A 19,028-nucleotide genomic window follows, 5' to 3' on the forward strand; every position below is an offset into this window, starting at 1 on the left:
CAAATTGAATAGAAAAATAGAAGACACAATAAAAAATAAACATAAGTCAACATTAATTAACATAGAATAAGTAAGGTCCGATGGCCAGGGTGGACAGAAAAAACAAAAAAACTCCAAAAGCTGGAGAAAAAAAATAAAATCTGTAGGGGTTCCAGACCACGAGACCGCCCAGTCCCCTCTGGGCAATCTACCTAACATAAGTCAAACAGTCCTCTTTGTATTTAGGGTTTTCATGGAAGGACCTGATGATGATGGTCACGTAGACTTCTGGCTTTCAGTCCATCAATGTTGGTGCATCATGATGCTTTGAGTAGGTGGTGGTGGCGCAAAAAGAAAACGGAAAAAGAAACAGAAGAGAGAGTTGGGGTCAGTACGGATTTTAGAGCCACTATGAATAGTTATTGTGATGAATTGAACATACAGAGTATCAGTATTAAGTTAAAGTGAAGTTAGGAGAAGGCCATGTTAAAGTAATGTGTTTTCAGCAGTGTTTTAAAGTGCTCTACTGTATTTATATATATTATATTATATTATTTATATTGTATTTTTATATGTATAAATACAGATCTATCACATATAAGGATATGAATTTGAAAAAATACATCAAAAACAAAGCAGAAACTACTGTAATTAACATAAATGGAAAACAATAATATCCGTACATTAGCTAATTGTAGAATCACAGCTGGATTATACAAAAGAAGTCACAGACAATTTAGACACAGTCGGAGTCCTGGGGACCTTGGCCAACAAAGATTTACACAAAAACTCATTTTTATAACACTTGTAAAAGCAATTCAGCTAAATTATATATGAACAGACAAGTGGATCTTTAAGATAAATAACAGTCTTTGGGCTGATTTAAATACGCCAAATCTTGCTCACAGACCCTAAGTTTGACACTAGTGGTCAAAATCTAAATTTCACAGGAAAAAAGTCTACTTGAACACTGAGTGCATGAATTGTTTTCCAAGTATGACTTTAACAGCAGCATTCACAAAGCCATCTACAAGTAACCACACCCTGGGGACGACAGGTTGTCACATTTATTTAGGGAAATGGAAAGAAGTGGGAAGATCCGTTTCTTTAAAAACAGTCTTATAAAAAGAAATAACGTGTTTGAAAAAACAATACTGTTTTTATTTTTTGCAATTTGGTAAACTTCATTTAACCCAATGGGGAAATTGTCTTTTCGCATTAAACTTTTATATGTGTACAATCTTAAGTTGTAAACTAACATTTGGGAACATTCTGGGCTTCAATCTGAATGAGTTCATTGCATTTTAAGCTTCCCATTTCTTCTAGTGCTCCTTTGATCATAATTTCAATATATAAGTTCTTTTGTAATTTATAAATAATGATTCACTTAACAGAGGATGTTTCTGGGGAAAACGAATCTTTGAAAAAAATAACTTCAGCTTCAAATGTAGCAAACCTTTCCTCTAAATTAATTAATTCAGTCGTGAAAAAGCAAAAATGAATAATGTAAAATATTAATTAGTTGTAAAAAAAAAATGTGTATTATCGATTGGTTATTTGAAAACAATTTGAAATTTGTTTACTATCATTCATTACTTTTCCATAACTTCCTTTTTCCATTGTCTAGAACTGGGAGCCAATATCTTGTTGCACACGCATTGATTACAACTCTATCACAATGGTGCATCCACTTACACATCTACACTTAATTCATTCTGGGTCTGATTAGAGTCACCACAACTTTGCAATATATGAAGAAACTGGTCTTACCAGGGATAAGAATGTGTAATGTGAGATCGGTAATTTGGGACTATGAGCCAATAGTACTTAGAAGTGTGTCATTATCTCTCCTTCATTCTTCTTCCAAAAAGATTCAAGTTATTGCAGCCATATTACAGTTAATATTTAATTTACCTATAATAAATAAATGTCACAAACTAGATGTGTTTAATTTTTGAAGGTGAAGAACAATGAATAATGTATAAGAGTTTTAATGTAATTTTTCAAATTTTAGATTCCCAAGATGGGAACTACAAGACTGATGTGAGCAGCAAACCTAGAAAGGAGAGAACGGCTTTCACCAAAGAACAGATTCGAGAGCTTGAAGCTGAATTTGCTCATCACAATTATTTGACAAGACTCAGACGATATGAAATAGCTGTGAATCTAGATCTTACTGAAAGACAGGTAAGGTAGAAGTATTCTTTCCATTTAGTTTATACCTTAAATTGTTTTATGTATGTGGTGTTAATATGGTTATCAATTAAAAATGTAATGTTTAGGAGTCAGTTTTCTAAACATGTTGCATTACAGTGAGAGAAGTTTACCACAAATACAAGGTAAAAAAATCCTGTATTGCTAATATTTACTGAGCAATTATGTATCATGCACAATTTGACCTTTTTTAAACTCTATATTAACCTGGCAATAATATTCTATTATGCCTTCACCAACCTCATTAGTGCTTTATGGTCCTGAGCTGGGCAGCTTCCATACCAAGATGCTATTCAAGCAGTGAGTATGGACTCCGCAGTGCACCTATAAAGTTGATGGATCACAGATGGAGAAATCCGTGCTTTTCTTCGATAGATAACCTGTTGGTATTGATTAGCCTTGTTGACAATAGCTACCAGCTTCAAGTTGATACTGATGGTGATTCCAAGAAATTTAAAGGTGTTGAGCCTCTTCACAATATTCTCTCAAATGCAGATGTATGGTCTGCCTCCTTCCTGAACTCTATGGCCCGTTACTTAGTTTTGCTGGCATTAAGGTTGATATTGTTGTACTAGCATCACTGTAGTTGGAAGGTTAAATTGTCTCTTTCAGCATGTTATCAAAGGTTAATCTCTTCTCTTGAAGCATGTTAGCACTATTCCTAATCAGGCTAACAATGTTGATGACAAAATCTAGAAGCTTGGTGATCAACTCTAATTGTACAGCAGTCTTAAAAACTCAGTTATAGGTTATGAATAGCATTCTGATTTGAGAGTTTTTATACAAGTGTGCCAGGATGGTACAGATTGCAATGGATATGGCAGAAGGATTTCAGAGAGCTCAAAAATCAGAGAAAGCAAAGAGTATGTTTAAAATGGCTTGAAGGCTTTAGAAATCATGTTAGTTTGATGGGGTGACATATCCCTGGATGAACTTTTAGCCTCTCAGACAGACCATGACCTCTAAAGACACGGCCACTCAAGGACGATCCTAGCAACAGAACTAACCAATACTGCTATCAGAGTGGTCATGATAAAAATAAAAATGGAAAATAAGGTAACTTGCCTAAAAGATGATTCAAAAGAGTCCAAATCCACAATCTAATAGCAAAAATCTCAAAACAATACCAAAATTCAGAAGTACAGAACAATCAATACAAAACTCACAATAAGAACTTTTCTCCACCGACCTCAGTAAACTTCTGCCGGGAGAGAATATAAAGGCACAGGGCGGTCCCAGCAGCAATCATATCAGGGTGGACCCGTCTCCTAGGGTTTCATCCACTGAACACAAGGAACAACACAAAGCAAATTAGATAAACAATACATTAAATAATAAACATAACAATATTAACAAAAATTACATAAAAACAAAATGCTTATGAAAAATGAAAATTTATAAACAGTAAAGCAACATAAACTCTGGCTGTAGCATAACCGATGGTTTTAAGAAAAATACTAAGACTATCAAAAAATGCAGTGAGAGGTTATTATGTTAGTTAATATTGTTTTTTCAGTCAAAACCTAAAGTTTGCAAAACAATACCAACTTCTAAATTTCCTAATGGAAGAATAAAACTTAAGTTATTGCAGGATGCGTTTTTCTTTTTTGACTTGTTATAAATTGTATAGATTGCCAATACCTGATAATTCTGGAATGATTATACCACAAAATGGAAGAGCAAAATTTGGTCCTTTATGGCTGCTGTATATGAGCAAACCTACCTCATAACTCTAAAACCATCCGGGAATCTCAAACACAACCTATTGATGAATGTGCAAGAGCTTACCTAAACAAACCACACTTATGATAATTGAAAATAGGCAGCTGTATATCATGCGCGCTATAGATTCTTAGAACTAAACAAAAACGACAAAGTCAAATTATAAATTGCATGTTCAGGTAAATAAACAAATTAATAAGTGAAGAAAAAAGCCAGCCAAGAATACACGCTGAACGAACACCAGTGGCAGCCTTTGCAGGCCCTATGGCTGACCAACCCCACGTGGGATCGGTTACGTCAAACGCTGTATGTGTGGACTGTTAAACTTGTGCACGAATTTAATAAACATAATGTTAAGATACACAAGATTTTCTTATTACAGTATTCAGCTACATTTTTTGCAAGATAACATGCGGACTTTATCAAAATATAAAAATGCTATTTATTTAAAAAGTGTAATTCATAATTCATGACAATACCACGACAGTGTGAAATGTGATGTGGTATCATGCGAAAATTAGCAAGGCCTCTTCTAGAAAAGTACCAAAATTGCATATATTTTGTGCATTAACATTCGGGATTCGGGATTTTAAAAGGGTTCCTCTTCAAAGCATCTCAAATATATATATATATATATATATATATATATACTCGAGAATATAAGTTGATAAATCCGCTCGAATGGGACACGCAGACCACAAAAGCAGAGCCCCCTTAGGGGTGGTGCCTGGGGGCGGTTTCCCCACTTGCTACCCCCAAACGCCTCTCTTGATGAATATGTACAAGAACAGTTTTAAAAACAAAATTGTTTGTTCAGGTGTATGTGAAGGTTATGCCTGATCCTCCCAATAATGCAAAGCATGCTTAGCAAAAGCTTCTCTCACTACAATACAAACAACCAAATCACAGATACGAGAGCTGAGAAAAAGAAAGGAACTGTTAATTTGGTTCATATGCCAATGAGTCAAGCATGAATACTGATCCACTTTAAATTAGCCACTGCCTTTTTCAAATGTGAGTGTCACGTCTAATTATGTTCTGCTCAACTGAAAATAAGAAACAGATAACACTAGTAACAGCTAAACTATGATGTATTTTCAGAGATTAAAATCCTCACAATGGCCATTACCATTTCCTGCTAACGAACTTTCTGCCTTTGGCAGATCCATGCCTGGTAGTAAAACAACTTCTCTAGTATGTTCATTGTTTACTTCCCTTTACTTTCTGATTTTATGAAGTGTGCTCGCAGTTCATTTAATATTCACTTTTACCTTATTCTTAGAACATTAGAACAATCGAGACGAGATTGATGAGAACAGGTCATTTAGGCCAACAAAGCTTGTCAGTTCTATCCAATTAATTCTTCCAAAATAACATCAAGTCTAGTTTTGAAAGTCCCTAAAGTCCTACTGTCTACCACACCTCTTGGTAACTTATTCCATGTGTCTATCGTTCTCTGGTAAAGAAAAACTTCCTAATGTTTGTGCAAAATGTACCTTTAACAAATTTCCAACTGTGTCCCCATGTTCTCAATCCACTGTACTAATTCCTTCATAATTGTAAACACTCCATGTCCACTCTTAATCTTCTTTTGATTATTAAACTATTGCCACTTAAAAATATAAAACCTAATTTTGTAGGTTACCTTAAATTAGTTTAATTATATTATTATTAAATATTAAAAAATATTATATTATTTATATTATTAAGTTTCTTTCAACAACAAAGATGGAGAAAAATCCAAAATGATAGAAATAGATTTTTGCTTAGATTTATTTTTAAAATTAGAGTTGACATGAAAAATAATGAGATTGCATTTTAAAGGTGTTTAAAACCTTCTTATTTTTATGGAGAAAAAATAATTCAATGTGTGATAAGTATTTTCATATGTACTGTACCGCTGTGTGGTCTCAGACTAAAATATAATTAAAGATTATTCCCTGAAATGTGTTTTCAGTTACACTATTAATTTTATTTACTTCAAAAAAAGTAATTTCAATTAGTCCTTATTGATTTATTTGTCATGTATTAAAAATTATTGTAGTGTTCAACTGTTTCAAATAAAATAAGACAGATTAGGTTTGAAAACTTTTAAGTCAGGCTGATGGAAATTAGTCCTGTAAAAATATATTGTGTTAGCATAGAGCAGACGATGCATAGGAGAAATACATAATTTACATACAAATTCAAATATCTTTCTGTTTTATGTATTTAATGCTATAAGATAAATATGTTCTTTTTTGTGGTATTTTGAAATTATACACTGCAAAATGCATATGCCAAAACTAGACAAAAAATTTAAAATGGGAGTTGTTATGCTTTTATTTTAGAAAAAAAAATTGTCAATGGGGTAAGCAACATTACCTTGACAAGATTTCTTAAAGTAAGCTAGATAATTGTAAATATTTTTTTTTGATAATTCAATAAATCTTACTCTAAGCTACACAAGATTTATTGTCATAATATAAATACTTTTCCACTTGCTTAGATTTCATTTTTTGCAGTGTATGGTGATGCCTGGGTGTAAAATTGACAAAATATAAATTCCTAAAGAAAAATTGTAGGACTTATTATTTCGACTGTAGGCTACAGGAAACAAAAGTGAATATTTAGCAATATGATACACCACAAACTAGATTTTTGATGGCATCTACTAACTCTCAGACTCAAATGAAGTGAAGCAGCTACTGTATACTCTACCCCACCAAGCCAGCCCACAAATACTGTATGTGCACTCTGCCTAAAAATAGCTTCATCAATTCTGAAATTAATGCTTTAATATAATTAAAGTTAAACAAACTTCAGTGTCATAATGCATCTGTAGTTTAAAGAAGATACTTGCTACATCATTCTAACCAATATCATGTTCACTTAATTTAGGTTGTGGAACTTGATGTGTGTCTCAACAGCATCACTCACAAGGAAGGAACCAATTCTGAATAAAACACCATTCTACCAATCTAAATACTTATGCTCAGACCCCCACACTTACATATACAGAGCAAATTAAGAGACACCAATCAACCTGATATATAGTGTTTTTCTTTTTTTTATGTCAGAGGAAAACCATACAGACCAAAAGAAAAAGAAACACCTAGACACCCACGTAGTAGTGAAACAGGACAGTGAGGAGGGCCTCGGCCAGCTTCCTACTCCCTACCCTGCAGCCTCTGTCTTGGATTAGTGCTAATATATCACTCCTGCAAGTAAACTATGATTCTTAGCGAGATGAGAGAAGTCACAAAATTAACCAGAATGTTCAAGTAAATTACAGAAAAAAACCTGATCTAAATCTGTTAAGTAGTTCTCTTGTTCACTAGCTAAGCAGATATAAAGTACGTCCCTAGGGTGGTGCATGAGTTAAGAGGTAAATGCCCACTTCCCCCCAGCCTGCTGCATGTTTCTCAAATTCGCGCAAATTAATCAGTACTGCAAGCGAACTATGATACATAGCGCTTTACCGGCACTTTACCAGAGGTCATACCCCAGAAAACTAGCTCTGACATTGATGTATCGTAGTCTAACTTGACAGCAGGGCAACACAGTGATGTAACACATCACGATTAATATCCTGTATTCCTATACACAACAAATGGTGGTGGCAATCAACAGATGTCAGAAAATGGTGGGACCTGATGAGAAAGAATTAAGAATGTTGTAAAAAACTAAAATAATGCAGTGAGAATATTGTTTTGAACCACTGTTCTACATAACAGCAAAATGAACACTCCAGCTAACCATCATGATTTCATTGTATAATAGTTTGCAATGTTTCTCCAAATATCTGTGTCAAATGCAGAAGCTATAATTTTTGCAGCTCCTAATGAATGGACAAAGAAATGTTTACTTGTAAAATGTTCATCCATCTTGATATGCACTCAACTATTAGAAGCCACACATATTAAAATCTTATTACAATTCAGCAGGAGTAACACACATGCAAAAAATCCTTTAGAAATTGTCTTAGGAAGGATTCAACAGTTGGATGCAAGTACTAATAACAACCAACAATACCTAATATCACAGAAACCACTTTTACTTTCATATGCTGAAATCAAAGGTGACTGTGAAATACTCCCAATTTTCACACACTTAAAAGCGAGATTTTTTTTAAATTTTATTTAGATGAACTTAAATACAATCTGGATGTAATACTTTTTATAGACAGGCTGTTGAGCAGATGTCTACTCTTTAAATACTGCAGAGATTTATTTATTGTGGAATCTGTTCCATCAGTATTTAGTTTATGGAATTTCTTGCTTTTATGATGTAAGTGCAATTTATTTAATGGTTTTGTTTACTCTGGCTTTTAATTTGAGGTGGAAAACTCAAATCTGATCACTTACTGAAACAATTAACTGCCTATTCAAAAAGTAATTACATTACAATGGATTACAATATCATATTTACTTAGGCTCTGGCTTTGCAGTTTATAAATCATGTGGGTTTCAATTCAGGAAATCAGAGTCTGAGTACATCACTTTGATTTAAGGTCTTCCAAATTAAAGTTTTTCTGCAAAGTTTTCACTACTGAGAATGTATTAAAGACTAGTTGATTAAGTCTATTAATTTCAAATTCATGTTGACATGTAACATTTATCAGATATAATCACGATACATTTTAATTATGTACAACAAAAAGCAAACATTGTAAAGTCTAAAATAAGTATTGCTAATACTGTTTGTTTTTAAAAATTGTTGTCACCTATAACACCTGTAACCATTTAAAATTGCCATAATACTGCTCACAACTGCTTAGATTCTGAGATGGGCCATTTTCTATTGTTGGTGTAAAAGAAGTGATATTAGGTTAAAATGTTTTACTGTGTTTTCTTCGCTAATGCAGTTGAAAATCTCAGGGAACCATAAACTTGGCAACTGTTTATTTCAAAAGAGCTACATTAGCAATACTTATGATATTAAGAAGACTGTGGGATTAAAACTCTGTGTGTATATATATATCTGTGTAGTCATATATATATATATATACAGTGGGATGCAAAGGTTTGGGCAACCTTGTTAATAGTCATTATTTTCCTGTATAAATCGTTGGTTGTTACGATAAAAAATGTCAGTTAAATATATCATTTAGGAGACACACACAGTGATATTTGAGAAGTGAAATGAAGTTTATTGGATTTACAGAAAGTGTGCAATAATTGTTCAAACAAAATCAGGCAGGTGCATAAATTTGGGCACCACAAAAAAGAAATGAAATCAATATTTAGTAGATCTGCCTTTTGCAGAAATTACAGCCTCTAAACGCTTCCTATAGGTTCCAATGAGAGTCTGGATTGTGGTTGAAGGTATTTTGGACCATTCCTCTTTACAAAACATCTCTAGTTCATTCAGGTTTGATGGCTTCCGAGCATGGACAGCTCTCTCTAACTCACACCACAGACTTTCAATTATATTCCAGTCTGGGGACTGAGAAGGCCATTCCAGAACGTTGTACTTGTTCCTCTGCATGAATGGCTTAGTGGATTTTGAGCAGTGTTTCGGGTCGTTGTCCAGCCCCGGCGCAGCTTCAGCTTTGTCACTGATTCCTGGACATTGGTCTCCAGAATCTGCTGATACTGAGTGGAATCCATGCGTCCCTCAACTTTGACAAGATTCCCAGTCCCTGCACTGGCCACACAGCCCCACAGCATGATGGAACCACCACCATATTTTACTGTAGGTGGCAGGTGTTTTTCTTGGAATGCTGTGTTCTGTTTCCTCCATGCATAACACCCCTTTTTATGCCCAAATAACTCAAATTTAGTTTTATTAGTCCACAGCACCTTATTCCAAAATGAAGCTGGCTTGTCCAAATGTGCTATGAGCATACCTCAAGCAGCTCTGTTTGTGCTGTGGGCGGAGAAAAGTCTTCCTCTGCATCACTCTCGCATACAGCATCTCCTTGTGTAAAGTGCTGAATGGTTGAACGATGCACAGTGACTCCATCTGCTGCAAGATGATGTTGTAGGTCTTTGGTGCTGGTCTGTGGGTTGACTCTGACTGTTCTCACCATTCGTCGCTTCTGTCTATCTGAAATCTTTCTTGGTCTGCCACTTCGAGCCTTAACTTGAACTGAGCCTGTGGTCTTCCATTTCCTCAATATGTTCCTAACTGTGGAAACAGACAGCTTAAATCTCTGGGACAGCTTTCTGTATCCTTCCCCTAAACCATGATGGTGAACAATCTTTGTCTTCAGGTCATTTGAGAGTTGTTTTGTGACCCCCATGTTGCTGCTCTTCAGAGAAAATTAAAGGAGGAGGGAAACTGACAATTGACCCCCTTAAATACTCTTTTTCATTATAGGATTCACCTGTGTATGTAGGTCAGGGGTCACTGAGCTTGCCAAGCCAATTTGAGTTCCAATAATTAGCTCTAAAAGTTTTGGAATCAATAAAATGACAACGGTGCCCAAATTTATGCACCTGCCTAATTTTGTTTGAACAATTATTGCACACTTTTGGTAAATCCAATAAACCATTTCACTTCTCAAATATCACTGTGTGTGTCTCCTATATGATATATTTAACTGACATTTTTTATCGTAACAACCAACGATTTATACAGGAAAATAATGACTATTAACAAGGTTGCCCAAACCTTTGCATCCCACTGTGTATATGTATGTGTGTGTATATATATATATATGTGTATATATATATATATATAGTGTGAAATAGAGGCTGCGTTTAAGTTGTCATCAAAACTAGAATTACATCAAGAAGAGAAAGTAGCCCCAAAGCTGATGTAAAGATTGCCTCCATTTTATTTGCCAGTGGTTTTGATGCTATGTGCTGCATGACATAGGTAACTGGCAATTAAAAATAAGCCTTCATCTAGATTGGCATACATGTTTTGTGAAATAGTAGCCATTCAGTCCAAGACTACTTAATCCTGTTCAGGCCATTTCTCCAAAATAACATCAAGTTGAGTTTTAAAGATCCTTAATGTTCAACTGTCTAACAGAATACCTGGTAGCTTATTTCATAAGTCTGAAGAGGATAAAAAACGTTTGTACACAATTTACCCGTAAGAAGTTCCTATCTGTGTCACCAAGTTATGGTTAAAAAACTCATTTTAAAGTAACAGCCAGCAAAAATACTAACCCCCTTCATAATTTTCAACCAGTGAAGGAGCCAGCAAGGAGGACAGAGCACCCCAGGCTGAACCCTAATGGTGGGCTCAAAAACATGACAAAAAATGTATTTAACAAACATTCTGGCACATCCTAACCTTACATAAACAAAATATACTTTGTAAAATGCAGTTTTTAAGTTTCCTAAACACCTCATGTCGCCACAAGATTACTCCCTTGCCCAACATGCTATCCTGTCAGAGAATGGGTAAGCATGCATCAAAAGCAGAGATGAAGGGCTCTCTTTACTTCAGCTTTAATTCTACTTGAAATCTTATTTGTTTCAACCCAAATGACAACCACACATGGTCAAAGGTGCAATGACAAAGTGCACTAGGAAGAGCAAAGTGATGAGAGGAAAAGAATGATCATTCAATAACGAAAGTAATTGTGCAAATAATACAGAACATGCAGATATACAGATACAGATGGATGCTGATGAAAACTATAATAATGAGATTGAAAGAGATGAACATGCAACAAGTGAGGAAAATGGCTGAGTCAGGTGTCCCACCACAGTTTCCCAGTGCTGACAGTGCTAAGAAGCACCCTCATTCAGGTTTAAAGCTCAATATAGCTATTCCACCAACATGCATAGGTTCTAAAATCAGATGCTCACCCCTGATGCCTTAACAGTTCTTATTGGTTAAATGATAAATCCTTGGAATTTCATCTACCAATGAGCTTCCCACTTCAGTTCAGAAACCTTGCTCCACCACTGTTTTGAACACTTTAATCATCTCACCTCTAAATTAATGTCCATTTCTTTATACATCTTCTGAAACACACACAAACCTTGAGTCCCAGCTCATCTTTAAAAGGCCAGGTAACCCCACAGATACACTGCTACCCATAATTCCTATTGTGGACCACAACTGGGACATTTCAGTTAAATTATTAAATTACCTTGTTGCACTTTTCCTGTTTTATTGCTCCTGGAGTAATCACTTTCAGGCACTCTCTATAAGCGTAAGCTCTACCACCTTCTGGAACAAATACCTCACTATCCAATGGAGGTTAATGCTGTGCATAGTATACTATATATACTATATACTATACTTATGCAAACAAGAACTGCCATTGGATGAATAACTGCATTCATGTTACGAGAATAGTGCAGAAGAACATTTCTGATTTGGATCTTGAGGGGCAGCGAGATAACCTTTCTATAAAAAAGCTCAAATACCTACAGAGGGACCAGAGGCCCAGCATGGTTTTACTTGCATCCTGTTCTTTTTGTACTTTGTTTTTTCCCATTGTGTGTTATAAAATAAAACATACCCATTTTTTATATGCTTTACTTCTTTGCATTATTATTAACATCAAGAAGTGTCAGTAGAATAGCTACTGTTCAAGATAGACAAATTATGTAATTTCTTAGACTACAGGAATATTCTACTTGCTCAGCAGGTTAGATTTATCATTTGCGTTCCCTGCAGCCAGGATGGGAAGTGCAAGGTTATAAGTCTGAAAGCGATAAATGTGCAGCAGGTCCTGTGGGACTGTTTAACATTGTTGGCAGAGCAGGATGTTTGTTGCTTTAGTGGCTTGAACCTGGGAAAGTGCAACAGAATTAAGGAGCAGATCTGTTATTTTGAAAGGTGATAGAAGCACTTTGCTCAATAGGTTCACAACAGTAGCCTTCTAGGCTTCAGAGGTTCTTGCTTACCTCAGCTTGTTATTCAGTTTTTTGCTTTTCTGAACAGTGGTGAGTCTACAGTGGAAGAGGGATGAGGTTGCCAGGGCTAAGGGCATCAGAATAATGAAAACAGCCAGGGTAAAGTCCAGTAAAATGAGAAGGTGGTTCACACTGTGAGAGATGTAAACAGAAAGAAAAAAAACTCTGTATGTCTGTAGGGAAATTTAAGGGACTGTAGGGGGCAGCCAGCCTCATCAGATATGCCCTCCTAGAAGGACAATAAATGGGGGCAGCAATGCAGAACAGTAACAGTTTTAACCCTTTTCCTATGTACTGGTCACCGGGAATGCTAGAGGTCAAGAGTGCCAGGGATACCTGCTCCTCTATATAAAGACCACAAAATGTTGGCAGGAGGTTGGAATAGTTCAGCAGAACTGAGACTATATTGGTTAATAGCAGGAGGCCAGTCATACAACTCCAGCATGTCAGTGTCAGCACATGATCCCTGAATGGAAGGAGTGGCACAGTGCTGTCTCTTTGTGCTGTAACGTTGTTTATTCTTACTTTATGTATTTGGGCAATAAACATGTCTATAGACGTTGTAGTACTTCTGAACATCAGCTAATCCAGTGTATTGAAAGCTTCCAATTCTCTGTGACCCTAAAATTGGATAAAACAGGTTCAGAGGATGGATGGAGAATTAGATAGTTTTCTGTAGTTTAACACATAAGCTTGAGGAAGTACATTATTTATTCGTCACTTCAATCTTAACACACTTAAAGCAGAAATGACTAAAACAGAAACTCCAAGTAAATTACTCAGTCAATGCCTGTGCCACACTTTAGAAGTCTTTTATGATTATTGCATTTATTTAAATGTTCATATATGAATGAAATTTCACTGCTACTTACAACTACAGCTCAGCCCATTTAGAGTATTTTAGGGCTTGATAGTACAATGAGGTTAGCAGGGCACTCATTTCTGAGCAGTGGTTATCCAAACTAGAGTTAATAATTTTAACCTTTTGACCCATCTTCTTCCTCATTTACCTTCCTCCAAGCTGTTGGTGTGCTTTATTTTGATTGATTAATCTGTCTCATTGTTGCAAAATTAATAGGAAGTGTTTGATTAAATAAATAAATAAAATCTTGATTACAATAGGATAGCCCATTCCAAGTCTTCATTATTTTTAGTTGCTTCCTAGATGCTATTAAAAGTGAGTATCACTACTACATGTCAAAATATTCTAGCCATATTTTTTTCTTTTGGCACACCATAGGAAAAAGTATTCCTGGAAATAGATGCACTTAGAAATTTGTAAGGAAAACGTATATAGTATTAGATTTCTTGTTATAATAAGCACACATTTGTATTATTCTTAACTGTTGTTTGGATGTGACATTTAAAGCACACTTCTTCCTTGTAGGAAACTTGACCCTTATGGTCTGTATTATGGAATACTGTAAGCTAATAGGCCAACTAAGTGTAGAAAACAAAAGAATGTTATTTTTTGAAGAAAAAAATAAATGACACCAAGAGTCTTCTTTATCTTTTTTTTTTTTTTTCTAATACATAGCGTGGAAGCTATAATATGTCAAAGTTTCACACTGTGTCATCTTGGCATTTAAAATGAATAATAACTCATGAATCATCAAAACCAACATAAACGTCGGGCCTATTAGTTTACTCCTTAACACTCCGATCACAGGCTATGCAGGATCAACTCTTAAAATAAATTACACAGAACAAATCTTTCCCAAAGTATCTATTCCCTGGTTGATCTGCTGCACAGGGTCATATCTTTGTCAACCTTTTTAAGAAACAGCTTAATCATCAGTCCGGGAGACGTAAATACTAAACAACTTGTCGAGTAAGGGAAAGAAGGAAGAGTTTGATGCAAGAGAGCAGATGTGCCTAATACATCAGTCCATAATTGCTGATATAGAAATAGCTGCCAAGAAAAAACCTTTGAATCATCGCATCCATAGATTATGGATTGGTTCAATGTTTGGGGAATGTCTAAGAAAAAAATGGCAGTCTTTTGATAATAATTTCAATTCACTTTTTTGTGTAAAGTTTTTAAACTCTCATTATAATTGTGAGCATATTTTTTAATATTCTGTAATAATTATCTGATGAGGGGAAGCATGACTGCCAGAATCATTATTGAAAGACAGTTGCTCATTATTAAAAGTTCCTTTTTATTTGCATTATGAATGTCTTCTGTAGTTACAACCACCAATTCACATTCCATTTTATAAACCTGTCATCTCCTTTGCAGGAAGCTAAAGTTTACCCCAGCGCACTGAGGACAACATAGGAAGCAAAACTGGATAAGATGCTATTCCTTCATAGGGTATACTAATGCAAACACTTACACAGGGCTCATCGTAAAATTTGAAAAATACTGTAATATCTTTAGGTAGTTGGAGGGCATCAGCATGCATAAAGAATATTTATACCAACATGGGAAGAACATGAAAGCTCATTAACAGTGACAGGGCTGGGGTCTGAGTCAAGGTTTCTTAAGTTGTGAGGTAGCTCACTTACCACTCTACAGGACACCATCTTTCAACCCTGTAAGAGTTTAATCCATGTTATTTTTTATTAAAGTTTTTAAACTCCTTTAATTGAGTCATTCATCTGTTATCCACATCTGCTTATTCAAGTTCGGGGTCACACAGGGTTGCATGAAGAGCCTAGGGACAGTTTATCGTAGGGCACACTTCATCAATAACAACATTTGCACAAGCTAGAGCAGTTAGGAGATGACATTTTACATAACAGATTTTTGGGATGTGGGGGTAAAACTGGGGCATCTGGAGAAAAGCCATGAAGATATACAAACAATACATTGATAATCAAAGGCTGAACATGGAATTCTAGAGCTACTATAAAAGGATTCAACATACACCTCAGAAAAAATGTGCTGCATTTCAGTGATTTTCATTTAGTTTCCGTTTCTCAGTTTCATTAGTTTAGTTCAGTTGAGCCACACATGTTTGTTTAGCTGAGCTGGTTAGGTCACTGGTGTCTGGACTTTCCTGGATGAAGTGTATATGAAAACAATTCTCACTTTAAACAGTTTTCATGGTTGAAGACATCATATAAAACTCTGTTAATATTTTGGGTCACATCAGATAATCTTGTGTACATTTTCTTACATCCTCTTTTGACTGTGCTAGTTTTCTGCCATTGTCATATACTGTAAATCAGTGCTTCTTAAATTTTGGGTCAAGTCATGCACATGTTTGTGATGGGTCACCACATGATTGTGAAGTAATATTAAGAGTGCAAATTCTGAGGCAAGTGATAAACTGCCCTCTAATTTACTGTACTATTTATTGCAGTAGTATGCAGTCTGAGATGTAGCTTATAAACAACAACATTGAAACATCATATAGAACTTTAGTTTCTACGGTACCAAAATAAATTAAATATTCTCCATGACACCACCAGCATCAACACCTTTCTTGCCACCTGTGAAACAATCAAATTGAGATAATTGACAAAGACATGTATATGAAGTGGAGAGAGGAACAAATGACACATTTTCACACTTGTGAGTTGAAGGGACTTGAAAATAACAGGTGTGGCACATGGACGTGGCAATTTTCTGGGTTTTGCAAGGGCTGAGTGAATATAGTGTGGGCATATATAGTGCCATGGCTGTGTTGTATGCTAAATGCAGTTTCAGTGGCCATCGCCAACTGGTTGGTGCCTCATGATGTGTTTCCTGTTAAGGCGCACATTGCATTTTAATCTGTAACTGAGGGGCAAATTAGATTTTGTATTAGGCTTAATACACCCCTGCAAGGGCAAATCACTTCTCGTAACACTATTTAAAAGTGGTTCAAAACATTTCAAATCTACTTTTGGTGTGAAGGAAGTGTTTGTTGGACTACTGAGAACTTTAAGCACACCAGAATATATTAAAAGGCTTAGACAGGCAGTAAAGTGGAGCACTCTGTCTTCAGCACATGGTCAGTCAGTACCATTAAACATTTCAGACTGGACGGTTTGCCAGTTTCTTCATCAACATCATTCACCTCTATAAAATGTAAAAGCACATGCATTTTTAGGTATAATTTAGCTATAAAAAATGGGAAGAGCTGAAAAATTGACAAACATTTCGAAGAATGCATTGTTATTCATGGAGTTCATACAGAAAATGTTAACTTTTTACAATAATGTTATTTAAGACAAGGTAAATAAATTGTATTGATTATAATAATATTATTATAATTACTTTTTATGGTACACATTGTCAGGTGACTACCTTAAGTCACACTGGTTATACAGAATGTATTTCTCTGGGTTTTACTAAGCTTACACTTAGCATTTACACTGGTATGACATACCTCAGGAATCTTTTCCATTTTGAGTTATAATAATTGTGATAGATAGATAGATAGATAGATAGATAGATAGATAGATAGATAGATAGATAGATAGATATTATTAGCAACATGTTTTCTTTAAACTTTTCTCTTTTAGTGATTTTCATGTTAAAAATTAGCTACAATGGAAAAAAAAACTTTACTGTTTTTATTACATGGTTGTTGCTATTTGTCTTTGCAAGGCTTTATTGTCATTATGGTAATAATCCTAAGGTATCAGTATGATTCCAATTTTCTTATGTGGATCCTCAGATTAAAAACTTTTAGAATCATTGCTGTAGTTAATGTACCCTATATACAAGTATAGGTCTCTTACTTTACAGTTTAAATCCTCAGATAGCTTTAAAAACAGACAAAATGCATGTAAAAACAATTGCCGTTTAAGTGGTAGGCCCCATTTAATGGCTATGATGAAAAAAATCTTTAAATAAACGTCTGGTCCCATCAATACAACTTCCTCTAGTGATGGTCTTTAAATTACGCCATCTTCTTTTTGCAGTGGGGTTTTAAGAGGGAATAGGGATTACAGTGCACATCAGGATTCTTCTTCCTGGTTGCGGTTCCCCGGACTGAGGATGGAAGAGGAAAACCCACAAAAAGCCGTGTCACATTCAATTCCTTCTCTTGTGTACCCATTAAAAAGGTACATTATACTCAATATGTTTAAATTCTATAATCTCCTTTTACATAGTCTTCACTCTTTTTCTTTTCAGGTGAAAGTTTGGTTTCAGAACAGAAGAATGAAGTGGAAACGTGTTAAAGGTGGACAGCAGGGAGCAGTGGCTCGAGAAAAAGAACTTGTCAATGTGAAAAAAGGGACCCTGCTTCCAACAGATTTTTCAGGAATGACTGGACTCCACCATTCGGCAGATTCTTTAGCTAACGAAGATAGCCGTGACAGTGATCAGAGTTCTGAGCATACTCACTTATGACATTTCAGAGGAGCCAACATCAGTACTCAGGAAAGAAATGATACATTGAATGAACATATCTAAATAAATGATTAGGTGAAATAATTAGCAAAAACATTGTAAAAATGATTGAAAAGTGAGAGATGAAGTCTAGTTATTTCTAAAATGAACTCCTCGACCACTCTTGCTTTGGGTAAGTGCCTCACAAATAAAGAATTGAAATAATGAACATTCCATAGTTTGTACCACCTGATGACAATGGGCAGGTTTGTGATTTGACTTGCTGTGTTTAAAAATCAGTCTAAACTGCCTTACATATATGCAGGAATATTAAAACAGATACAGCAATATTTGTTCAGCTTAAAAAGTATTAAATCTGTAAATAATTATCAATATTTTCTTACCTTCATTCTACCAATCATTTTCTGTTTTCAGTATAGCAACTCTTACCACAATAAACATGCTATGTTTCTGATCAGACTTCTTGTGATTTAATTGCAAAAAAAAAAAAAAATGAAGGGTGGTGAAGCCTACAATTTGCCACACAGAAAATGGCTGAAGTGTTTTATCATTGGTTGTACATACGTGAAAAATATTAATAAGGATCAAACAATTTAGAATATTTCACATCTAAGGTAAGTAATCAGTTTTAAAATGTGTTTGTTAATGAGTGACCTGTTTGTTCATTTGCTTCTTTATTTTTGCCTGATGTTCAGTGTTAATCTGTTACAGTAATCAAGCGTAGACTAATGAATAGACATTTTGTTTTGATGGGAAATAGCTGTATGTCTCCTTATGTTCTGTAATAATACAACACTGTTGTTTATTTTTTATTTTCTTTTTTAGACCTTTGGTGTTTAATGCCTTTTCTTTGCATTAGTAGCTCAACTCATCATTCTAAGAGGCATAAATTCCGTGAACACTTATTTAGGTTCTCTTTCTCCTTAACTCAAGCATCCTGATCAATTTGATTATCCAGCCCAAAATTACAGGGTGGTCCAGATCTATTTATGCAAATCCAGATCGTCTGG

General features: G+C 35.1%; 1 protein-coding gene across 1 annotated transcript in view; it reads left to right on the forward strand.

Moving 5' to 3' along the window:
* meox2a (mesenchyme homeobox 2a) overlaps positions 1 to 18,477 on the forward strand; it is a 66,749-nt gene extending 48,272 nt beyond the window's left edge. Inside the window, exons 2-3 of the mRNA XM_039737213.1 lie at positions 1,994 to 2,166; positions 17,800 to 18,477. Coding sequence (XP_039593147.1) covers positions 1,994 to 2,166; positions 17,800 to 18,018 — 392 coding nt within the window. The 3' untranslated portion in view covers positions 18,019 to 18,477. The remainder of the gene's footprint in view (positions 1 to 1,993; positions 2,167 to 17,799) is intronic.
* Positions 18,478 to 19,028: the final 551 nt, after the last annotated feature.

Source organism: Polypterus senegalus, chromosome 15 (genome assembly GCF_016835505.1).
Source record: "Polypterus senegalus isolate Bchr_013 chromosome 15, ASM1683550v1, whole genome shotgun sequence".
In the NCBI taxonomy this organism is placed as follows: Eukaryota; Metazoa; Chordata; class Cladistia; order Polypteriformes; family Polypteridae; genus Polypterus; species Polypterus senegalus.